The sequence below is a fragment of the Pogoniulus pusillus genome, chromosome 36 (assembly GCF_015220805.1).
Source record: "Pogoniulus pusillus isolate bPogPus1 chromosome 36, bPogPus1.pri, whole genome shotgun sequence".
Classification (NCBI taxonomy): domain Eukaryota; kingdom Metazoa; phylum Chordata; class Aves; order Piciformes; family Lybiidae; genus Pogoniulus; species Pogoniulus pusillus.
This window is the reverse complement of record NC_087299.1, coordinates 10594701-10614155: the sequence shown is the minus strand read 5'-3', so window position 1 is coordinate 10614155 and position 19455 is coordinate 10594701. Positions and strand designations below refer to the sequence as shown.

General features: G+C 43.7%; 2 protein-coding genes across 7 annotated transcripts in view; one reads left to right on the top strand and one right to left on the bottom strand.

Moving 5' to 3' along the window:
• Nucleotides 1–19455, top strand: part of LRRC38 (leucine rich repeat containing 38) — a 102630-nt gene that overhangs the window by 12093 nt on the left and 71082 nt on the right. The window lies entirely within an intron of this gene.
• Nucleotides 271–19081, bottom strand: PDPN (podoplanin). Of its 4 annotated transcripts, none has more exons than XM_064172205.1 (6): nucleotides 18798–19081; nucleotides 5148–5230; nucleotides 4417–4549; nucleotides 3260–3295; nucleotides 2485–2596; nucleotides 271–1458 (listed from the first exon to the last, which is right to left on the bottom strand). In XM_064172205.1, the coding sequence occupies exons 1-6, from the start codon at nucleotides 18865–18867 to the stop codon at nucleotides 1452–1454; spliced, it is 441 nt and encodes a 146-aa protein (XP_064028275.1). In that variant the 5' UTR covers nucleotides 18868–19081; the 3' UTR covers nucleotides 271–1451. The 4 variants fall into 4 exon arrangements, with proteins under 4 accessions (XP_064028275.1, XP_064028278.1, XP_064028279.1 ...); XM_064172208.1 differs by having other exon boundaries at nucleotides 2491–2596; XM_064172209.1 differs by having other exon boundaries at nucleotides 4417–4510.

The window sequence follows — 19455 nt, the reverse complement described above, 5'->3', positions numbered from 1 at the left end:
GAGGCTGTGGAGTCTCCTTCTCTGGAGACTTCCAAAAATCACCTGGATATGTTCCTGTGTGACCTGCCCTGGGTGATCCTGCTCTGGCAGAAGGGTTGGACTGGGTGATCTCTGGAGGCCCCCTTCCAACCCCTAATATTCTATGGTTTATCAGTGTCAAATGAGTTGGTTGTGGATGCTGCACTGACAAGAAAAGTTAGGAAAACTTAGGAAATTTGAGGAAAGTTGAAAACATTTTAAAAGGTTGTAAAAGAAAACAAGGAGCAACTATTGTAAAATAAGACAATTGACACTAATCTTTATTTCCAAAACCCATGATGACAGGATAATTCATGGCACATGAAGGAAACAGAAATGCAGATCTAGAGAAGTTGACATGCTTAGCAATTATTGACCATATTATCTTTTCTACACTAAACACTGGAGTGCCTTAGTTTAGAAAGCACGAGGACAGCAGCCACCTGACATACAAAGCCTTTGCTCTGAGCTATGTGCATTCAGGTGCTGCTGCACTAAATATGCCACAGAAAAGCTGCAGACTCCAAAGGTACTTTTATACCTCGTTCTGGTCTAGTGTTGAACTCGTGGCATTAAACAAGCCAACTACAGTCAGGAAACAAAACAGTTTTATCAAGGAAAAAACTGGTACAGACCAACTCAAAAGCTTCTACATGTCAGCTCTAGAGCGTGCTGAGTAACTGCTTAAAGTGACCCATCAAAACTGGGTATTTTCCAAGCACCCTTGAATTCAGGATGTGTAATTCAATCCCTGTGTGTCCCTGCAGACAGGATAGACAGGAAATTCCTGGTGCAGCAGTTGGATGAGCAAGCCTTCGGTTGGTAGGTCAGGTCCAGCTGGGCCTACCATATTTTGCCATATAAATATCAAGAGCAGAAAATCTGTCTCAACAGTGGAGAGAGTTTAGCTTCCAGTATCCTACTTTTTATGACTTTGTAAATAATTGGTTCTCTCTGGAGCTAACTCTTCCCTTTGATACATCATCTAGTAGATAAACATGCCATAAGCACTTAACCAACCAAAAAACCACTGACATTCTGGAGGTGGTTTTGAAGGGATGCATAAAATGCCATGTGAAATAATCTTTGCTAGCATTTAAAAAAATCAAGCTAGTATATATCTATGACCTGCAAATCACATTTCAGATGTAAGGCTCATTGCTGCTGGGCTTTTTCTTACTGCATAATCTTTTTGTTTCCTTTAGCAAATACCTGGTTAGTAACAAATCCTATGAAAGGTTCCATACTGTGTAGTCTGGGGCAAGGGGGAAGTCCTTAGAGCTGTGAGATCCCCATAGAACTGGAAGTCTTTGACCATATTTTCCATGGATCATTTCCTCACACCAGCACAGGAACAGTCTTTAGTTTGTATGAAATAAGAAGCACTTGTATTTTCTGGTGTATAATGGCATGGTTGCTTGTTTCATCTATTCTCAGGGCCTGTGAAACAAAAACCTCATTTTATTGGTGTTCATAGTTAAATGTTAGTTAAGTGATCATTTTTCCCCCTCCCTCTTCATGCCTTTCCAGTCACCACTTTATTTCGCTTCCCAGTTCATAGTTTGCTTTCTCCTAGCGCTGGGTGAAAAGTATTTGTTAAATACTGTGTGGTTTTCTTGCTAACTGAACTATTAGAGTGAGTCCAGAGGACAGCCACAAGAATGATCCAAGGGCTGGAGCACCTTTGCCATGACTATAGGTTGAGGGAGCTGGGGGTGTTCAGCCTGGAGAAGAGAAGACTCCAGGGGAAGCTCAGAGCTGCCTTCCAATACCTGAATGGATCCTGCAGGAAGGCTGCAGAGAGACTCTTCATGAGGGTGTCTAGAGACAGGACAAGGGGGAATGGTTTGAAGCTGAGGGAGAGCAAGGTTAGACTGGACCTTAGGAAGCAATTATTCAGTACAAGGGTGGTGAGACTCTGGTATAGATTGCCCAGAGTGGTTGTGGATCTCTCCTCCTTGTAGGTGTTCAAGGTTGGGTTGGACTGGATGAGGCCTTGAACAAGGTCTAGTTGAGAGGCAACCCTGCCCATGGTGGGGAGGTTGGGGTAGATGATCTCCGAGGTCATTTCCAACCTAAACCATTCTGTGTAAAGCCCTTGAGATTTGCATGGCACCAATGAATCTTACTGGTGGCAGAACAGCTTCCAAAGATGCTCAGAGTAATAAGATCAGTGTTTATGCTCTGCAGAAGTTGCCCTTGTAGTGCTTCACAGAGAAAGTAACCAAAGCCTCATTACTATTATAACAGCAAGACTGAAGCAGCTGGCAGTTTCTTCTGGATCACAGCAGAGGGTTTGGATCACCCCCATCACACTGGCAGCTCTTGCTGAATCAGCAGGCACTCTCTAACATGGAAATAGGTTATTTTGTCAGAAGAGAAGCATTAGACATTTCCAAAGCCATTCCTGTGACCTTGCTCAGAGGATGATGCTTGTTTGAAAAGCCTGATGAGCAATTTACTTACGAGTACCTGCCTGACATCTTCCTTACAACAGCAATTATTATTCCTGCAAGGATTCCAACTGCAACTATGATTCCAATAATTATTCCAACCAGTGCAATTGTTTCCAGACCACCTGAAAGAGGAAATCAGGAATGTTAGTGTGTTCCTCATGGAGACCATCGATAAGATGCTACTGATAGAACTGACAATACTCTGCTGCATTCCACTTCTTGGGGAAAAAAGTTTTTATCTTGTGAGCTCTGAAGCAGGTTTGATAAGTTCAGGCTTACTTGTAGCCTGCAGGCCTGCTAATGTGTCTGGGCTGGAGGGTTCTGTGTATATAGATATGGAATCATAGAATGCTAGGGGTTGGAAGGGACCTCCAGAGGTCAAGTCCAAACCCCTGTAAAGCAGGACCACTTGGGGCAGGTCACACAGGAATGCATCCAGACAGGTTTTCAAGATCTCTGGAGAAGAAGACTCCACAACCTTTCTGGGCATCCTATTCCAGGGCTCCAGCACCCTCACAGTAAAAAAACATATAAATCACATGTTGAGGTGGATTTCCCTGTGATTAAATTTACATCTATTGCTCCTCATCCTATTGCTGGCTATCACTGAGAAGAGACTGGCTTCAAGTAAGATGTGGCTGTGGAGACAGCAACCAAATGAATCAGAGGAGGAGGATCAGGGGCAGGTCATGTCTCCTCCCAGAGAATAGCACGGGCATAGCTAGTGGCTTCCAGAAGGCTACTGCCTGGCAGTTAAGTTCTCCCTTGTCTTTTCTGGTTATTACCTTTTTCAGGTTTCTCTGGTCCCTGACTCAGTCCACCTGTAAAGCCAGAAAGGGAAGAATGATTTCATTCACTAGACTTTGTACAGAGTTTTTCAACCTAGTTAATAATGCTAGGACCACAGAAGAATCTTCTCAACTGCATCACAGTGGTTTGAGGGCTGTGCAGTCAGTTTTCTCTTTACAGCAAGTGAGCAAATGAAAGGTTTGAGAAAATGTGTGCAGAGACTTCTCTGAAGTAATAGAAATTAAGGAACTCATTGTGATCTAATATATACTAGTGAAATTTAAGTGTGATCACATTTAAGATTAATAAGGACATACCTGGTATAAAAGAATAATAATTAAGACAGAAATCAGGGTTTAATTGTCTGAGACTGATTTTGCTGTGCTCTCAGTGTATGTGCTGAACTATCCTTTGTGATCAATAAAAGTTCTTTGGCAGTTTAAAAGTTCCTTGAGATCCTTTCTGGAGAGCTGTTTGATTTTCATACTAATCATCTGAAAACAAAGTGAAGGCTTCAGAGAATAGCTGCCAGCCTTGAGGCAGAACTGGCAGAGCATAGCAAATGAAATGGTGTTAGCTACTCATCCCTTTTGTCAGTGGCCATCTGTTATGAAGTCAGGATGTGGAGGAATGTCAGGAGAAATTCCAAACCCAGCTGGCCACTGTGATCCTGGGCAAGCTGCTGTGGGTGCCCCTGCATTAGCAGAGGGGTTGGACTGGATGACCTTTAAAGGTCACTTCCAACCCAAACTCCTCCGTGATTGTGCCATCAACTAAAAAAGGTAAGAAGTATTTCTGAAGACCCATCCTTCAGGTTCCTCAACCTGTACTTTAAGTTCTGCCCCCACTGAAATATTTGATCTGAATTTATCCGTGGATTAATGTCTCAGTTGGACATGGCATTTTGGGACATGGTTTAATGGCCATGGTGGTGTTGGGCTGATGGTTGGACTCAATGATCTAAGAGGTCTTTTCCAACCAAAACAATTCTATGATTCTATGATTTTAGAAGTCTTACTTTCCCCTTTCAGTAATCAGCAACGAGACCTTTGAGAGCACCTTAAACTGGGTACTTAAATTTTGCAGGTATTGTTTAGCATCTGGCAGTAAAACTTTGATGTAAAAATAGAAATGAAAACTTGGGGGGTTTTACCATCAGCGTTTTCTGTGTTGGCTTCATAACCAGTAGAATTACCACTGTCTTCAGCTGGTGCCAAAGCACTTTCTGTGGTCATCAGTTGTCCAAACTGCAAGAGATTTGTTACAGTGTGTAGTCTTGTGGGCAACTAAAAGAATTAGGGGGCGGGGTGGAAGAGGAAAAAGAAAACCTCAGTACATGCAGTCAGCGTGTATGAAATGAGCACTTACATTTCTTGGCCTGGCAGGTGCCCTGTGGCTCACCTGTCATCTTTGACTTGTGTACAAGGACCCCAAAAAAACCAAAAGCAACCCAATCTGAGCTGATTTGTCTTCCCAGCTGGAGGCTCTCTATGTTGTATGACCTCAACAGGACTACAAAGGGGCAGGAGAGAACTGCAGAATGTTGCAGACCTGCCCTTTTTGGTAGTTTTTGACACTAGTTTGTCAGTTTGGTTTCCCTGAAGTTGATGGAGAGCTCCTGACACAGTAGAGGTGAATGGCAGTGAATGTGCAGGCTGTGAAGCATTTGTGCAGCACAGAACAACTGCCACAAATGTTTTCAGCTCTGTCACTTTCAACTTGATTGCTTGCAAATCAGAAGCATTAGTGTTAGATCACTTACGCTGCAACTCAAGGTTATTCTTTATCACTTACAATGAAATCTCAAACTCTAAGCCTTAAGACAGTAGCAGAAATATGAAGTCAGGATAAGCTAAAGGAACCTTTACTTAGAATGATACTCACCCCAGTTGGCAATTCTTCATATTCTGTGTCATTTCTGTCTCTGAAGTCAATTGTTGCACTTTCTTCTTCTAGAGCTGAGCTTGCTGAATAAAATATTAGAAGAGGAGTTGGGATTGTACCTGGTTGTCACACATCCTGGCTCTTGCATGTAAATTTTAATGTGAGATCTCTCTGATGCTGTGTCTCCCTGCCTCTGTGCACTTAGGTTTGCAAAATTCTTTGGAATAACTTTGAATTCTGCTGTATTTCTGTGCAAAGCTGTGACACAAGGAGCTTAAGTACACATCACTTAACCCTGGAGCAACCTTGAAGCATGTTCGCTACTAAATTCTTTGTCCAAGAAGAGATTTCTCTGTTAATAATAAGATTCCCCTCCAGGTTTCAGAGTTCTACTAAAGCACCAGAATCACAGAATGGCTTAAACTGGAAGAGACCTTAGACGTCACCTACTCCAGCCTCCTCACCACAGGCAGGGACACATCTCAACTAGACTCAGCTGCTCAAGACCTCATTCAACCTGGCCTTAAGCACCTCCAGGGAGGGGGCATCCACAACCTCCCTGGGAAACCTGTTCCAGTGTCTCACCACCCTCATACTGAAGAACTTCTTTCTAAGATCCAGTCTAAACCAGCTTCAAACCATTCTCTCTTGTCCTACCACTAGACACCACCCTTACGAAAAGTCCCTCTGCAGCATTCCTGTAGGATCCCTTCAAGTAGTGGAAGACAGCTCTAAGGTGCCCCGGAATCCTGAGCAACTCCAGCTCCCTCAGCTCATGTACTTGGATAAATCACTTCAGGCATCTCCCATTTTCTAAATCAGCAGGAGCTTTCTCCCATCTTTCAACTCACTCCCAGCTGCAACCTTTATTTTTAGAAGTGCAATTAATGTTTGAGTGCAGCTACACTTCATAAAATCTTCCTAAACAAATCTATTCAGAGCTTCCTCTAAGGCTGCAAACCTCACTTGCCAGAATTTAAGTTCTTTAGGTAACGAAGTAAGGTCTCTCTTTTTATTCTAGACTTATATGTCACCTGTGCTCTTGGTACAGGCCCTGAAATTTCAGCTGGTTCCTTACAAACAATTCATCAATATGAAAAGTGAGGTGGAACAAGGTAGAACACAAAGGCCATGGATAGGTGAAGACAAGTGGCAGTATTAAGAACATGTTGAAAACTTACATAAATTTGATTCATTTTCTTGCTGGGTCACAAAGCTGTGGCTGTGCACAATGTGTTGCACTGTGCTATCTCTTGGGAGTTTCTAATCACCGTGATTATAAAGCTAGGTGAGGCTGCTTGTTAATACTGTCCCCTGTGGCACGAGGGTTCTGCTAATTCCAGGTAGCAGTGTTTCAATTTAAGCAAAGAGATAATGATAAGCATTGTCCTGAGCAAAAAAAAAACCTAAAACATCTGAAAAATTCTTTCCTCGGTTCAAGTACTACATTTAACTTCTGTGCACTGCAGCAACCAGGGCAAAAGTTTCTCCAGATGTCTTCAAACCCAGATAATACTTTTCAGCATGACACTGAGTTACTGCCTGGGAGCACTGCAGTGACAGCTGAAGGCTACGTGGATGAGCCACGGTTGTTCTCTTCAAAAAGCAGAGGATGTTTAGGGGAGCTGGAGGAAGCCCCCAATGCTGACAGCTGTCAGCTGCTGACAGGTTAATTATGAACAAAATAATTAATCCTTTTTTTAATTTCATAGAATGGTTCATGTTGGAAGGGGCCTTAAAGTTCCAACTCTTATGCCATGGTAAGGACACCTCCCACTAGCCCAGGTTGCTCAGGGCCTCTTCCAGCCTGGACTTGAACATCTTCAGGGAGGGGGCATCCGTGACCTCCCTGGGCAACCTGTGCCAGTGTCTCCCTACCCTCACTGGAAATAATTTCTTCCTAATATCCAGAATATCTTCCTAAAATCCTAACATCTGCCAAGTAGTTTGACTCCTCTGTAATGTGGTAACTAGTAAGCAGCAGAAGGCTAGCACTGTGTAGTGATCTCTTTAGAGAGAAACACTACTCACAGGAATTATTTAAAGACCTTTGAATACTTTATGTAAAAGAAACCTTCATGACCTGTTGGGATTTATTAAATCTTAACTGTTTCTACTCGCTTCACCTGTTTTTATTTAGTGACCTAAAAACATTGTCATCTCCTCTGCCTTTGAAGTTAGTTTTTGGGTTGTTAGACTAGTTCCAAATAGACCATTTCTCATGCAAGACTTTGATATGCCTAAATTCACCCTACTTGGGTTGTATGCTCATGGATTCATGGAGTGGTTTGGGTTGGAAGGGACCCTAAAGCTCATCCAGTTCCAGCCCTCTGCCATAGGCAGGGACACCTCCCACTAGCCCAGGTTGCTCAAGGCCTCATTCAACCTGGCCTTGAACACCTCCAGGGAGGGAGTAGCCACAACCTCCCTGGGCAACCTGTGCCAGTGTCTCAACACCCTCACTGGAAAGAATTTCTTCCTAGCATCTAACAGTTTCCTAATATCTGTGTGATACAGGGACATGGAAATAGGATTTTGTTCTGTGACTGAAGTTAGAAGGAATGGTTGTTTGGCTCAGTGTCAGTCAGAATTTGAAGCAGGATAGAATCACTGGATCAGATCTGCATATATCACTTGGAAGTAGTTTTTTGTTAGCTGTGATTTCCATTTAACTTCTATTCCTTTTGTAAATGCCTCTTTTAAAACAAAAAGATGATTTCAAATGAAAATTAAACTAACTTTTGAAGCAAACTAAGCATTTTTCAGCCCTCCTCACACTGTGAGCCTGAGACCTTTCTCCCATTGCCAACAGGCTAAGCAGTGATCTAAACTTAGGTTTCTAATTCCATGTTTACTCAGGTAAACAGGATTTTACCATTTGATGCTGTTATAAGCCTGAACACAGATAGGCTTTCTATTCAAGTGCCAAAAGGGTGTGAGAGTGGTACTTTAGGCACTAACAGACGAAGAAAGTATATTCATGTCATGCCAACACGAGGCCTAAAATAGTGGCTAATTAAACCAGCCACTCTCCCCAGCATCACCTTATAATCCGTGGTAAGTCTAGAAAAATCCAGGGCAGATTTCTAAGTTAGGTGGTAAAAATAAAGAGTTTGGTCATTTTTGACTGAAATGCCCCAGGTTAGCAGCATTTATTCTACCTCCTGCTGAGGTAGAATAAATGGAGCTTGACTTTTAGGGGTGTTGACTTAGCCACCTTCTAAATATCAGGGTATTTTAAGGCACTACTTTATAATAATACTTGTTTTTTGCTTATAAAGTAATGTTTTTAAAGTCCAATATTGGGATTATGCTGTGTAAATGTTAAATGTAAAGAGAGAAATATAAATAGAGCTCGACAATGAGAGTTGTGTATGGATCAGTTTACCTTGTAATCCCAGCTGAAACTGAACACAGTTCCTCTCTTTCTTTCACTAGTTGCAAAATCAGCACAGATGGAGAACACCAATTACCAGAGGGAAAAAATCCAGGCAGAAAGTGAAATGCCTTTTGTGTGCTATCAGCAAGCAGCTTATTGAGGGAAGCTGCTTGTGGCACGGCTGCAGCTTTCAGCCCTGAGGAATCACCTGATAGTGAGGGCAGGAAAGGAAACAGTGCCATAGAACAGAGGTGCAGGGAATTGGTGGATGTCACAAAGAGACATAAAAGTCGTTCTTTGTGGGATAGCTATTGCAGATTTCCTGTGCGTCACTTAGTGCCAAGAATCTATTTCAGTGCATTTGCCCTCTGTACAGTGAGTGACAAAAGGAGGTGGCCCAGATAAATCATGCCTAATTTTAGGCTCTTAGTAGAGGTGCCTAAATAAGATGTCTGCCCTTATCTTCTTTTATAGTCTATGGAGAAAGATAAATACTCCTAGGAGGTAATTCAGCTCACCTGAGATTTGGGTCACCCTTGGCAGCGCTGCCTTAACGGGAAAGGCAAACTAGAATAATATGGCTCCCCTATTACCTTCCTAACACACACAGGCTGAACTGATTTCTGTCCCTCTGTCTTGTCCCAGCCCTACCTCTGCATAACGCCGTGTTTGAGCTGGCGTCCTGTATTTGCTGGAGAGCAGTCCCTGCATTGCATGTCTTGGTTTGTTTTTCTGGACAGGCACTGGAGGTGGCTTGGGAGGTAGCTAAGCAGACTCTACTACTACTAAAAGAAAAACTGGAGGGGGGGGGGGGTTGGAGGAAGAAAGCTTTGATACTGCACAACTCTGTCAGAGGAGGGCATCGTGAGGTCAAAAACACTTAACCGAAATGGAGAAGCTGCCATGAAAGAGTGCAAGCGGGATGTAAGGGGGGTGGCTGTAGTGTGTGGTGCTCTCATCTGATGTGAGCCAAGTGTAGCAACAGCTACAGGCTTAAGTAGTGCTTCTCCATATGTTCTTAATATTATCTTAGAGGAGGCTGTAAATAAAAACATTGCTTCACGGTGCTGTGGCTGTCTCCAGCTGGCACGATGGCTTCTTCTCTTCGCAGCTATACGTAGCTGCAGATGTGAGTTAATGGCTGCAGCTCTCCCTGCCGGAGTTCCAGCTGGCTGCCTTTCAGTTCGAAGTGCCCAGCTGCTATCAGGCTGCACCTTCTCACACCAGGAGAAGAGAAAAAAAAAATTAAATCTGATGTCTTTAAAAATTTAATACTGCTTAGAAGACAGCCCATGGTTAAGCATCCCATGACCCACTCAGGGGAAGATGAGCTCACGACTCATTGTTATGCATGGAGTAACAGTTTACTAGAAGAACTTCTGGTTGCATTCAAAGCACAGTGGTTGTGTTGGAAAGGAGAGGGAGTTGTAAAACTGTTGTTCATTAGGATTTCTTTCAGGTATCTCCAAACCAAATATATTTTTCAAGATGAAAAATTATGTAAGATCTTGTTTCTTTCCCAGCAGTCTGAATAAGCCCAGACACCAGTTGTGAGCCTGTGTTTTATGTAGCCTTTGAAATGGGAAGCCCTCACAGAAAATGAGTTTCCATCTCTGTGATAAGAGACTGGCAGGTAAAATGCAAAAGTTGAACCCAACCATAACCCAGCTACCATGACCACAAACCTACATCCTGAAGCACCACGTCTGTGCACTTCTTGAACACCTCCATGCATGGTGACTCCACCACCTCCCTGGGCAGCCTGTTCCAATGTCTGACCGCTCTTTCTGTAAAGAAGTTTTTCTTAATATCCAACCTAAACCTCCCCTGGCACAACTTAAGCCCATTTCTTGTCATCCTATTGCTAGTTACCTGGGAGAAGAGACCAACACCAGCCTCACTTCAACCTCCTTTCAGGTAGCCGTAGAGAGCAATAAGATCTTGTCTTAGCTTTCTCTTCTCCAGACTAAACAGCAACAGCTCCCTCCACTGCTCCTCATATGACACCCTCCAAACCCCTCGCCAGCCTCCCAGCCTCATAGCTCTTGTCTGGACACACTCCAGGACATCAATGCCTTTCCTATACTGTGGTAACCAGAACTCAACCCAGTCCTCAAGTTGTGTTAAGCTAACCTTAGGTAGCTTAAGGCTAAGCTTAAAGATTTCCCCCCAGCAAGAGCTGAAATAACTTCTAGTGCATGTTGCCACTCTGCTCATGTTCTTGAAAAAAAGAGCTTCAGTTACAAGTAACAGCTAAAAAAGTTAACCAGCAGGGTAACAGCTGCTTTGATCTCAACATGGGAGTTTATTTTTCTCCAAAATATCAAGACAATATTTTATCCTGTCCAGCTGCACTGGATAGCTGCTTGGTGGAATGCTTCTCTAGAAAAGCAAGAGAAAGAATTTAGCATGACAGGTCACTGGGGAGATTCACCCTTCTGCTTGGAATTTCCGAGCTGTCTGGAGATGACTTTGCCAGTGTGTGTTTCCTGAATTGTTACAGACCAAGTGGTGGTGTTTGAAGGACTGCGAATGTCCATGTGTGAGCCATCCTGTTTTGGCCATGTCCTGATACAAAAACTCTCTTTCTGAGGAAACATTCTTTACTTGGACCTTACTTTGATCATGAGCAAAAGGAGTATTTGAATTCAGTATCTCATCACTGGAATTGGTTGTGGTTCAGTGGAAACTCTTATTTGTGGTGGTGGAACAAAAGTGTGGGATTCAGTAAGGTATCTCATCAGCACCTCTGGAGTTTTCAAGTATCAATTTGTCTGTTATTTGCTTCCATCCTCCATTTAGATGCACTCCACAGTCATCTCCAAAACTTACCTCATCTTATTTTTTTCCAGAAGTAATTTTCCATTATTTTTCTATAATTGTTTCAGAATTTGGGGTCATTAGGCTCCAGAGAGACCTAAAAGCACCCTTCTGGTACCTAGGAGGGCCTACAAGAAGGCTGAGAGAGACTGTCTCTAAAGGCCTGCACTGATGGTTGAAATTAGAGTAGAGTAGGAGCAAGTTCTGCACCCTGAGGGTGGTGGAACGCTGCAATAGGTTGCCCAGGGAGGTGGTTGAGGCCCCGTCTCTGGAAGTATTCAAGGTGAGGCTCAGCATGGCGCTCAGCAACTTGATCTAGTGGACGATGCCCCTGCTGACTGCAGGGGGTAGGTCCAGATGACCTTTGGAGGTCCCTTCTGACCCAAACCGTTCTGTGAGTCCATGCTGTTTTACAAGACATAGAGGTGTGGGTTGCTGAGGTTGTGAAATGGCTCAGCACTGCCAAGTCCAGGCTACAAAATGGTTTGAGTTTTGACAAATAGCAGACTTTGTGGACTTTCACCTTCTTCACACAGTTAAAACTTTCAGACTTGGAAAGGGGAAATTGTGGAAGGTTCTTAACGAGATCTGAAATTCCCATTCGTGTACCTGTGGCTGCTGCAAAATTCCTGCAGTGTTCTTTGTGTCCTTAGCTTGCCTGAGGCCACAGCATTGGCATTTTCTTCTGCTGGAGTCACAGGTTGCAGAGAAGTGCCCTGCCACGGTGTTCAGGAGCAAGTATGTGCTGTGTAAATCCTGAGGGCTCACTGCAGTTGCCTTACACCCAGACTGGCAGCTTTGCTTTGTGGAATGAAGGAAGCTGGATGCCAAAATGCCATGAACTTTGGAAAGTATCTGCCAGTGGGAAACTGGTCATGGTGCAGAAGGAAGGCTTTAGCTCAGCCTTATTTGGAGTGTGAGTGACTTTGCTGAGGTATTCCATGGAGCTGCTGCTGACAGTGTTTCGCTGAATCCTCAGAAACATTTCCTTTGGTCACCACACCCCACTACAGATGGTTTTATGGCTGTGCCTGGCCTAGCCAAAGGAACAAAGCCAGAGCTGAAAGCTACAGTGCCAACTGGCCAAGAGCCACTTGGCTGCTTCTGAAGTACATCACATCCCTTCTGAATATTACCATATTCTACTTTGCCCATATATAGGACAGTCCCAGAAAGAGCAAAACAGAACATCATTTCAGCTGGGCAGGTAGAGAGGAAAATAACTGCTCATCAAATGCTTGCTAGATGGCTGTGACCCACAACCCCAGCTATGAAACAAAGCCACAAGAGGAAAAGGTGGAAACTTACTAAGCTTTCTCTTATGCACAATAAAATCTGCCACAAGGCTGTGGGCATTGAGAAGAAAGAAACCCTTTAAGCTCCGTTATGGACTATTCCTTGCAAGATTCTTCTAAGATTTATGCTTTTTATAATGTTGCTGTGTCAGTCTCTGATTTCTTGTCTGGTAAATGCAGTGACCTGAGTTGCTGCCTCATGAACGTGGGATGAAGCCCCTTTCTTATTGGTATTTGCTGCCCCATGCCCCTGTACAACTCTTCTCAGTCTTACTAGCAATTGCATCGTTTTCCCTGAGCAGTAAGGATTTGCTTGGGGCAGCAAGATTGGAGTTGTGATCAAGATGCAACTTTATCTTTTGCATTGTTCTGTAAGTGGCACTTAAAGCTGCACCATCGGAGTGCTGTTTGTTCTTCCACGGTTGATGAAGAATTGGCATTGGTGGTGAGACAAGGAGAAAAGTACAAATTTTATGGGATGTGAAGCAGAAAGTAGACAATTAGTGTACAAATACTGGGATACATCAATGCCGGTGACAGGAATTAAGGAATAACCTCTGATAGAGTAATTAATGAATCTCTTCTCAAAACTGAGGCTGTAGCCACATGCCCTTTGACAGCTGCTTCAAAGGTTAGCAGCCCATCTATCTGCCAGCAGAAGTGTTTGCATGATCATTTCTTCTCTCATTTGTTTGCAGTATTCATGATAAACCCTGTAACTAGAAACTGGCAGGGCCTTAATGCAGCACACAAGGTCCACTCAAACGTGTCTGACTGTCATACTAACTAATTACTGGCTAATACTTGGATGGGTTTCATAGCCATTGAAAAAAACATTTTAATATGCACTTGGAATTAAGTGTGTCCCCTTTACAACTATAGCAGCATCTCACACACTACTCAAGCTCTCCTAAGAGTGTATGTCTGCCTGAAGTGGTGTGCACAGCTGAACTGTGCCCTCACAAAGGATCGATCGTTTTAATGGCATTTGTGCTGGATGTTGTAGTGTTTGTCATCAACAAATGCAATGATGGAAGGACATGAGGAAGTCATAAAGCAATGGGAGAATGTGCTCAGCAGCAGTTTCTCTTTCCTTTGCAATTCTTTGGCCAGGCTTCCGAGACAGTGAGTTGGAAATCAGCAGAGAATTTGTCTCATTTTTCTCTCTGGGTCTGTTCAGTACATCCCAGCATTTCTATACTCCCAGTCCTATATCCCAGCATGCCTATGCTCCTAATCCTACACTCTCAGTCCTGCATCTTTTTCTGAAGTGCTGTGCAGCACGTTGTGCACCACACAGCTTTGGCAGCTTTGCTGTGGCAGGAATCCAACCCAAGGCTATGGTTTGTGTGCACACAAATCAGAGGAAGCCCTTTTAGAGGCTGCCTCCCTGCAGCATGGATCTGGGCTGCAATGAATAGTAGAACCTGGCAGCATTTGGGTTCCATCCTGTAGTCCCTGACCACATCCAGACAAAAAGCAAACAAAACAAACGTGCAACTGAGACAGACCATGTGCTGGAGCTGGGCAAACAGTAGTAATTTCTGTGGTGCACATGTATGTATGGCTTGCCTCAGATGGCACAAGGAGGAAACACTGTGTGCCTCTGTTGGAGCCCAGCAGCCTGCATGCTGGGGGCTAGCCTGCCTTTGCTGTTTTTTTAGTCCTCTGTTAAAAAGCACTCTAAGTTCTCAGCTGCTTTGTTTTGCAGGGCATTTGCAAGTCCTAGATCAGGAGTAAGTGCATGGGTTCAATGGACACTGCTGAACTACAGGAGCTGGGAGTCTGGCCTCTCTGTCCAGTTGTCACTGTGCAGCCTGAGTTACTGAAAGCTCCACTTGTGTGCTGTTAAATGTGACCATTTGCTTTGCTTGTAAAGTTACACAGATCCAAAAACTAACTTTTGAGAGACAAATGGCCAAGTTTCTGTTTCCTCTGAAGGAAGCATTTTTTCTCTGTCCTCTGCCAGTCTTTTACCAAGACACTGCAAAATCCAGACTCAGTGTTTTGAGATGTTTGTCTCCTTTTGGTGATAACCAAGCTTTGAGTGTTGGGCATGTAGAGCTAGACTGATACCTCAGTAAAGCAGTTTACAAGAGGCGTATATGGGGACAATGCACAGCAGTATTTATCATTCATGGTGCAGCCAGATGCAGGGTGAAAGGTTTTGTCATGCTTTAGTAGAAAACCAACTCCCTTTTGAGTCACAATGACAGTTCACTGTGGTTGCTTAATTTACTTGCTACCAGCAGTCACAGAATTTGATTTCCAAAAGGGTTTAGAGTTGCCTGACTTACTGTCTAGTTTTGACATGGAAGTGGCAACAGCAGTTTGGGGAAATCAAGGCATGGAGCACCTCTGCTATGAGGATAGGCTGAGGGAGCCTCAAGAAGACTCTGGGGGGACCTTCAAATTGCTTTCCAGAACCTGAAGGGATCCTACAGGAAGGCTGGAGAGGGATATTTTGTAAGGGTGTCTAGAAACAGGACAGAGAGGGGTGTCTTGAAGCTGAGGGAGATCAGGATTAGACTGGATCTCAGGAAGAAGTTCTGCAGTATGAGGGTGGTGACACTCTGGAACAGGGAGATTGTGGATGCCTCTGCTCTGGGGCTTTTCAAGGCAAGGTTGGATGAGGCCTCAAGCAGCTGAGTCTAGCTGAGAGGTGTCCCTGTCCATGCAGGGGAGTTGGAGTAGATGATCTCTAAGGTCCCCTCCAGCCTATGATGCATTCTAGGATTCTATGGAGAGAATTTTGAAAAAATATTTTCTTGTGATTTTTGTCCTCTTTTTTCTTTTTAATTCTGAAACCCAGAACATTTTAGCCTCATGGTTGACTGCAAGCTTCAATTTCCATTCTTGCCATATAAACATTTTTTCATCTCAGTCATCCCATCCATGTGCTTACTCTGACTCCAAAACAAATGTGAAATAACACAACCTGGCACAAACCTGTTTCATTTTGAGACTTGCACAAGGAGATTTATTCTAGCATTTACCTCCAGGTGAGATGAGGCACCGGGACAGCTGATGGAGCTCAGGTGCTGTGTGGCAACTTGTTAAACAATCATGGTACATTTTGTTCATGCTATGTGACAGCAAATAAGGTGATTCTTCTTCTCTGCAGTGATCCTGGCACCACGGGAAAGGTTTCAGATTAGGAAATGTGTTGCCTCTGTAAAGCACCCGTGTGGAAACTTCTTTTAATTGATTAATGCTGTGCCTAGAAAACAGTAAGACTAACTTCTGTTTCAACTCGTTGGATCTGATCCTCTGCATGAAGATTTGCCTGGGCTTTTGTACACTGAGCAGGGCCACAGAAAGACAAAATGCCATCTGCCAGTCACTCGGTAGGAAGTGCTGTAGCCTGAACATTGCTCAGTTTGCGCAGAGGGCTGCCCTTGCTTTTAAAGCAGGATAATTGGGGTTTCAGTCCTAAATGTGTGCTGTGCACATGTGCATGTGTTCCACACAGGCTGATGCACACTTTGCTACTAACTCTTCTTTCTGTATTTTTGCTAATTTCTGCCATTAATTTTATTTGCAAGCTCACATAAAGAGTGAATTAATAACTTAATTCCCTTCTCTTCCCTCAGTATAATGCCTTGCTTTACAATCCTCCCAAGAAGAAGAGCCTTTATCCTTTCTTTCGGGAACCACGCTGCTGCCTTTGGGACCAGATATCCCTGTTGAGTAGCAGTAAAACCCCAGAAATTGTAGCAGAACTCTTCCTTCATGTTTAACTTCCTGCTGTTAGATGTAATTTCCCTGTTCTGAGCAAAGAATGTTTGAGCATTTCGGACTCGTGCCTTAAGATTGGTAGGCTCTCAGTGAATTATTGCTCATGGGTTGGTTGGCAGTCCTGTGCTTCTGTCACTAGTGACTGCGATTTTTCAATCATGCTTCTGGTTCACAGTTGTCCTGAAATGGTTTCTGTGCCTCCGGCCCTTTTGTGAGGTTGCAGCGGCTTAAAGACAGCAGATGCTAATGAAACTGCTCAACTTGTGAAGGGAAGGAGTACTGTGCTTAAAGCTAGGATCAGCATCTGAATTAAGCTTACTTGGCAATCGAAGGAGGCATTTGGAACCAATAATAATTTTTCTGGGAATACTCTTCCTGATCAAAACAAAGCTGTTTTTCTTGGTTCAGTCTCATCCCATAAAATGGAGTGCCCAAATATAACAAAAGAGCAGCTTCAGATTTCTTTGTGGCCTAATCAAAGGTATTGGAATCTGAAAAGGAGACTTTTTTCCCTTTGAAAGCCATCAGGCCAAACTGTTTACCGCAGAGGTTCAGGTATCTGAAAATGTCTACTGCACCTAGAAGGCAAAAAATTCTCCCACCCTCGCTGCGGGTGGAGGCAGAGACTGCCACAGGCAATTGTCATTTCAAGTCTCTTCTGACTTGTAATTGCTGATGGTTATCAGTAAACAGCAGTGATATGCATACTAAATACCTGGAACTTGGTTATTTTAGATCTGGAAGTTGTCATCTCAAGTCTGTTCTAACTTGTAGTTGCTGATGGTTATCAGTAAATAGTGGTGTTGTACATGCTAAATGTTTGGGAGATGGTCATTATAGATCGGGAGCATATTTTGCTGGTGTATCCTTTGATAGTTATCCTAAGTGTGGAGAAAGTTGTAAAAGCTGAACTCAAAGAAAGCCTGGAGTACTCCATACTGTGTTCTAGATACAGCTATCAGACTATGCTGGTGAAAACAGAATTTGCAAGTAGGTAATATTTAAACATTTTCCTGGCTAGGAGAGTTTCAACCTGATGGTTGCTGGAGTCCTCTCAGATTTGAGCAAGAATATGCTTAGATATTCCCCAAAAGCCAGGAGATAAGACCTTTTCTTCCCCCTGCAGTTGTGGTGTTCTAGAAACTGCTGAAGCTGATTCTATAAAATGGTGAATTTGCCTCGATGCCTTTGAACCTTGGTACATCTAATATTGGTGGGTTTTTTTAAGGGTGAGCTAGCTGGGTGACCCTGGACAGCAACGTTTGGGATTTGCCTAACATTTCATCTTTGACTTTCTATACAGTTTTGAAGTGTAACTCCAAACTTCCAGCCTCATTCTGACAGAGGACACCAGGAAGTCCCATTAGAAGCTTCAAGCCAACATACTCACTCATATTGATACAACTCAATTACACCCAGCAGAGCAACACTGACTGTCACCAGTTTGAAATCAAAGTATGTGTTGCAGTTACAGTCCCCAGATCCAAGTTAGTCAAGTAGATTTATGCTTTGGAAGACTGCTGGCTTGAGTTCCAGGTTGTTTGCAGAGCATTAGTGCTTGGAACGTGTTCCATAGCAAGGGTAGCTGTATTTCACCTCTGCAGGCATGCTTTCTGTTTGCACATACATCAGGCACCCTGCCTGACAGCCAGCTCATTCATCACGAGTCGAATACTACACAGACTGAATTCAGGATGTTCGTGGAATCAAGTACTGCTCAGACTAGCCCTGATTTGCTGCTCATAGGTTAGACTCTTCTCCTTTAGCTGTAAACAGACTGCAGACATCTGGCTTACCTGTTGTCTCTTTCTTAGAAAACGCAAAAGAAAGAGCCTGACAAATAAACTTTCTCTGAGCACTCACATAGGACTTCACAAATCTGCCTTAGGTCATAATTCTTCCTGGTTTGTGTCCCCTCACTTGTCTGTCCACTTACAGCTAAGTCAGCATTAGCAAAGCCTTACACAGGGCTCAACTTCCAAGCTGTTGTAAAGCCTCCAAGGATAAAAGCTGAAGTTGTGACTGGGAAGATCAAATTAGAAGTTGCTTTCATAAAGAGTTTTGACACCTAAACACCAGCTACAACTAAATGATTGCTTGCAGTCGCCTTTGCCTGTATTGCAATGAAAGGGAAGGTGTTTCCAAGGGCTGCTGATGGATTATTGCCTTCCCTAACTGCTTGTACCCTTCTCCTTCCCCCCACGGACACAGAACATTCTTTTCTAATGGAGCACAACTCAGCCCTTCTGAAAATTTTGGATGCATTTCCTTCCTGCTTACAGCCATAGTAAATGCCCAGCAGTAGCTCGAGAATGCAAGAGAGTTTCACAAACAGGACAGAGCAACTGTATTGCCTATGAGTAAGCACACAAACTGCTACACTACTGGAAATCATTTTTAACCAAAGTTTCTCCTTACCTTCTTCAGCAAGTGCTATGAAAGGCATGATCCCTAGGATGAAGATGAAGAATTGAACTTTAATAAACATCTTTGATCAGCTTAGAGAAGAGCTTTCCAGTCCTGAGCCCAGATGGAACTGAGTTCTGATGAATTTTTTTGGGAGGCAGCAAACACTGAGGATCACAAAAAGAAATCACTGCAAAAAAAACCCAACTTTGATATTCCAAATAGTCCTTTAACTGCTGCAGCCTACAGTGGGAAAGGTTTCCCAGCTGATAACTATCCAGCTAAAGCAAGCTGAGTGGAGTGGCGTTGCTTTCTGTAGCCGGGGGTGGGAACACGCCTAAGGTGGTCCTCGAAGAGGAGCCCGGCCCGCCCTCTGCGCGCTGTTTGGTCAGAGCCCGAGTTACCATCTCAGCCCAGGTTTAAAGTTACAAGAGCTGCTGTGGCTTTCAGCAGACTTCTAGTTAGCAAAGGGGGAAAGGGAGTTTAGGCAGTGAGGTGTTTAGGGAGTTCTCTCCCTACTTCAGACTGTCCTTTAAAAATATTTAAGGAACAACTAAGGACATTTTTCCTGTTATTTACAGCAGTGAACTAATGTGGTTTTGATTCCCAAGTGAGCCCCCGTGTTTATCTGCCTAAGTGTGGTGGTGGTGAGTGTGCATTTAGGGATACT

Excerpts from the sequence above, each read along its gene's own strand:
- PDPN (XM_064172205.1), bottom strand. The coding sequence starts at position 18,867 with ATGTTTATTAAAGTTCAATTCTTCATCTTCATCCTAGGGATCATGCCT. Across the intron at positions 4,550-5,147 it reads ATGAAGAATTGCCAACTGGG|TTGCCCACAAGACTACACAC; the intron begins GTGAGTATCATT and ends TAATTCTTTTAG. Across the intron at positions 2,597-3,259 it reads ACCAGAGAAACCTGAAAAAG|GTGGTCTGGAAACAATTGCA; the intron begins GTAATAACCAGA and ends TTCCTCTTTCAG.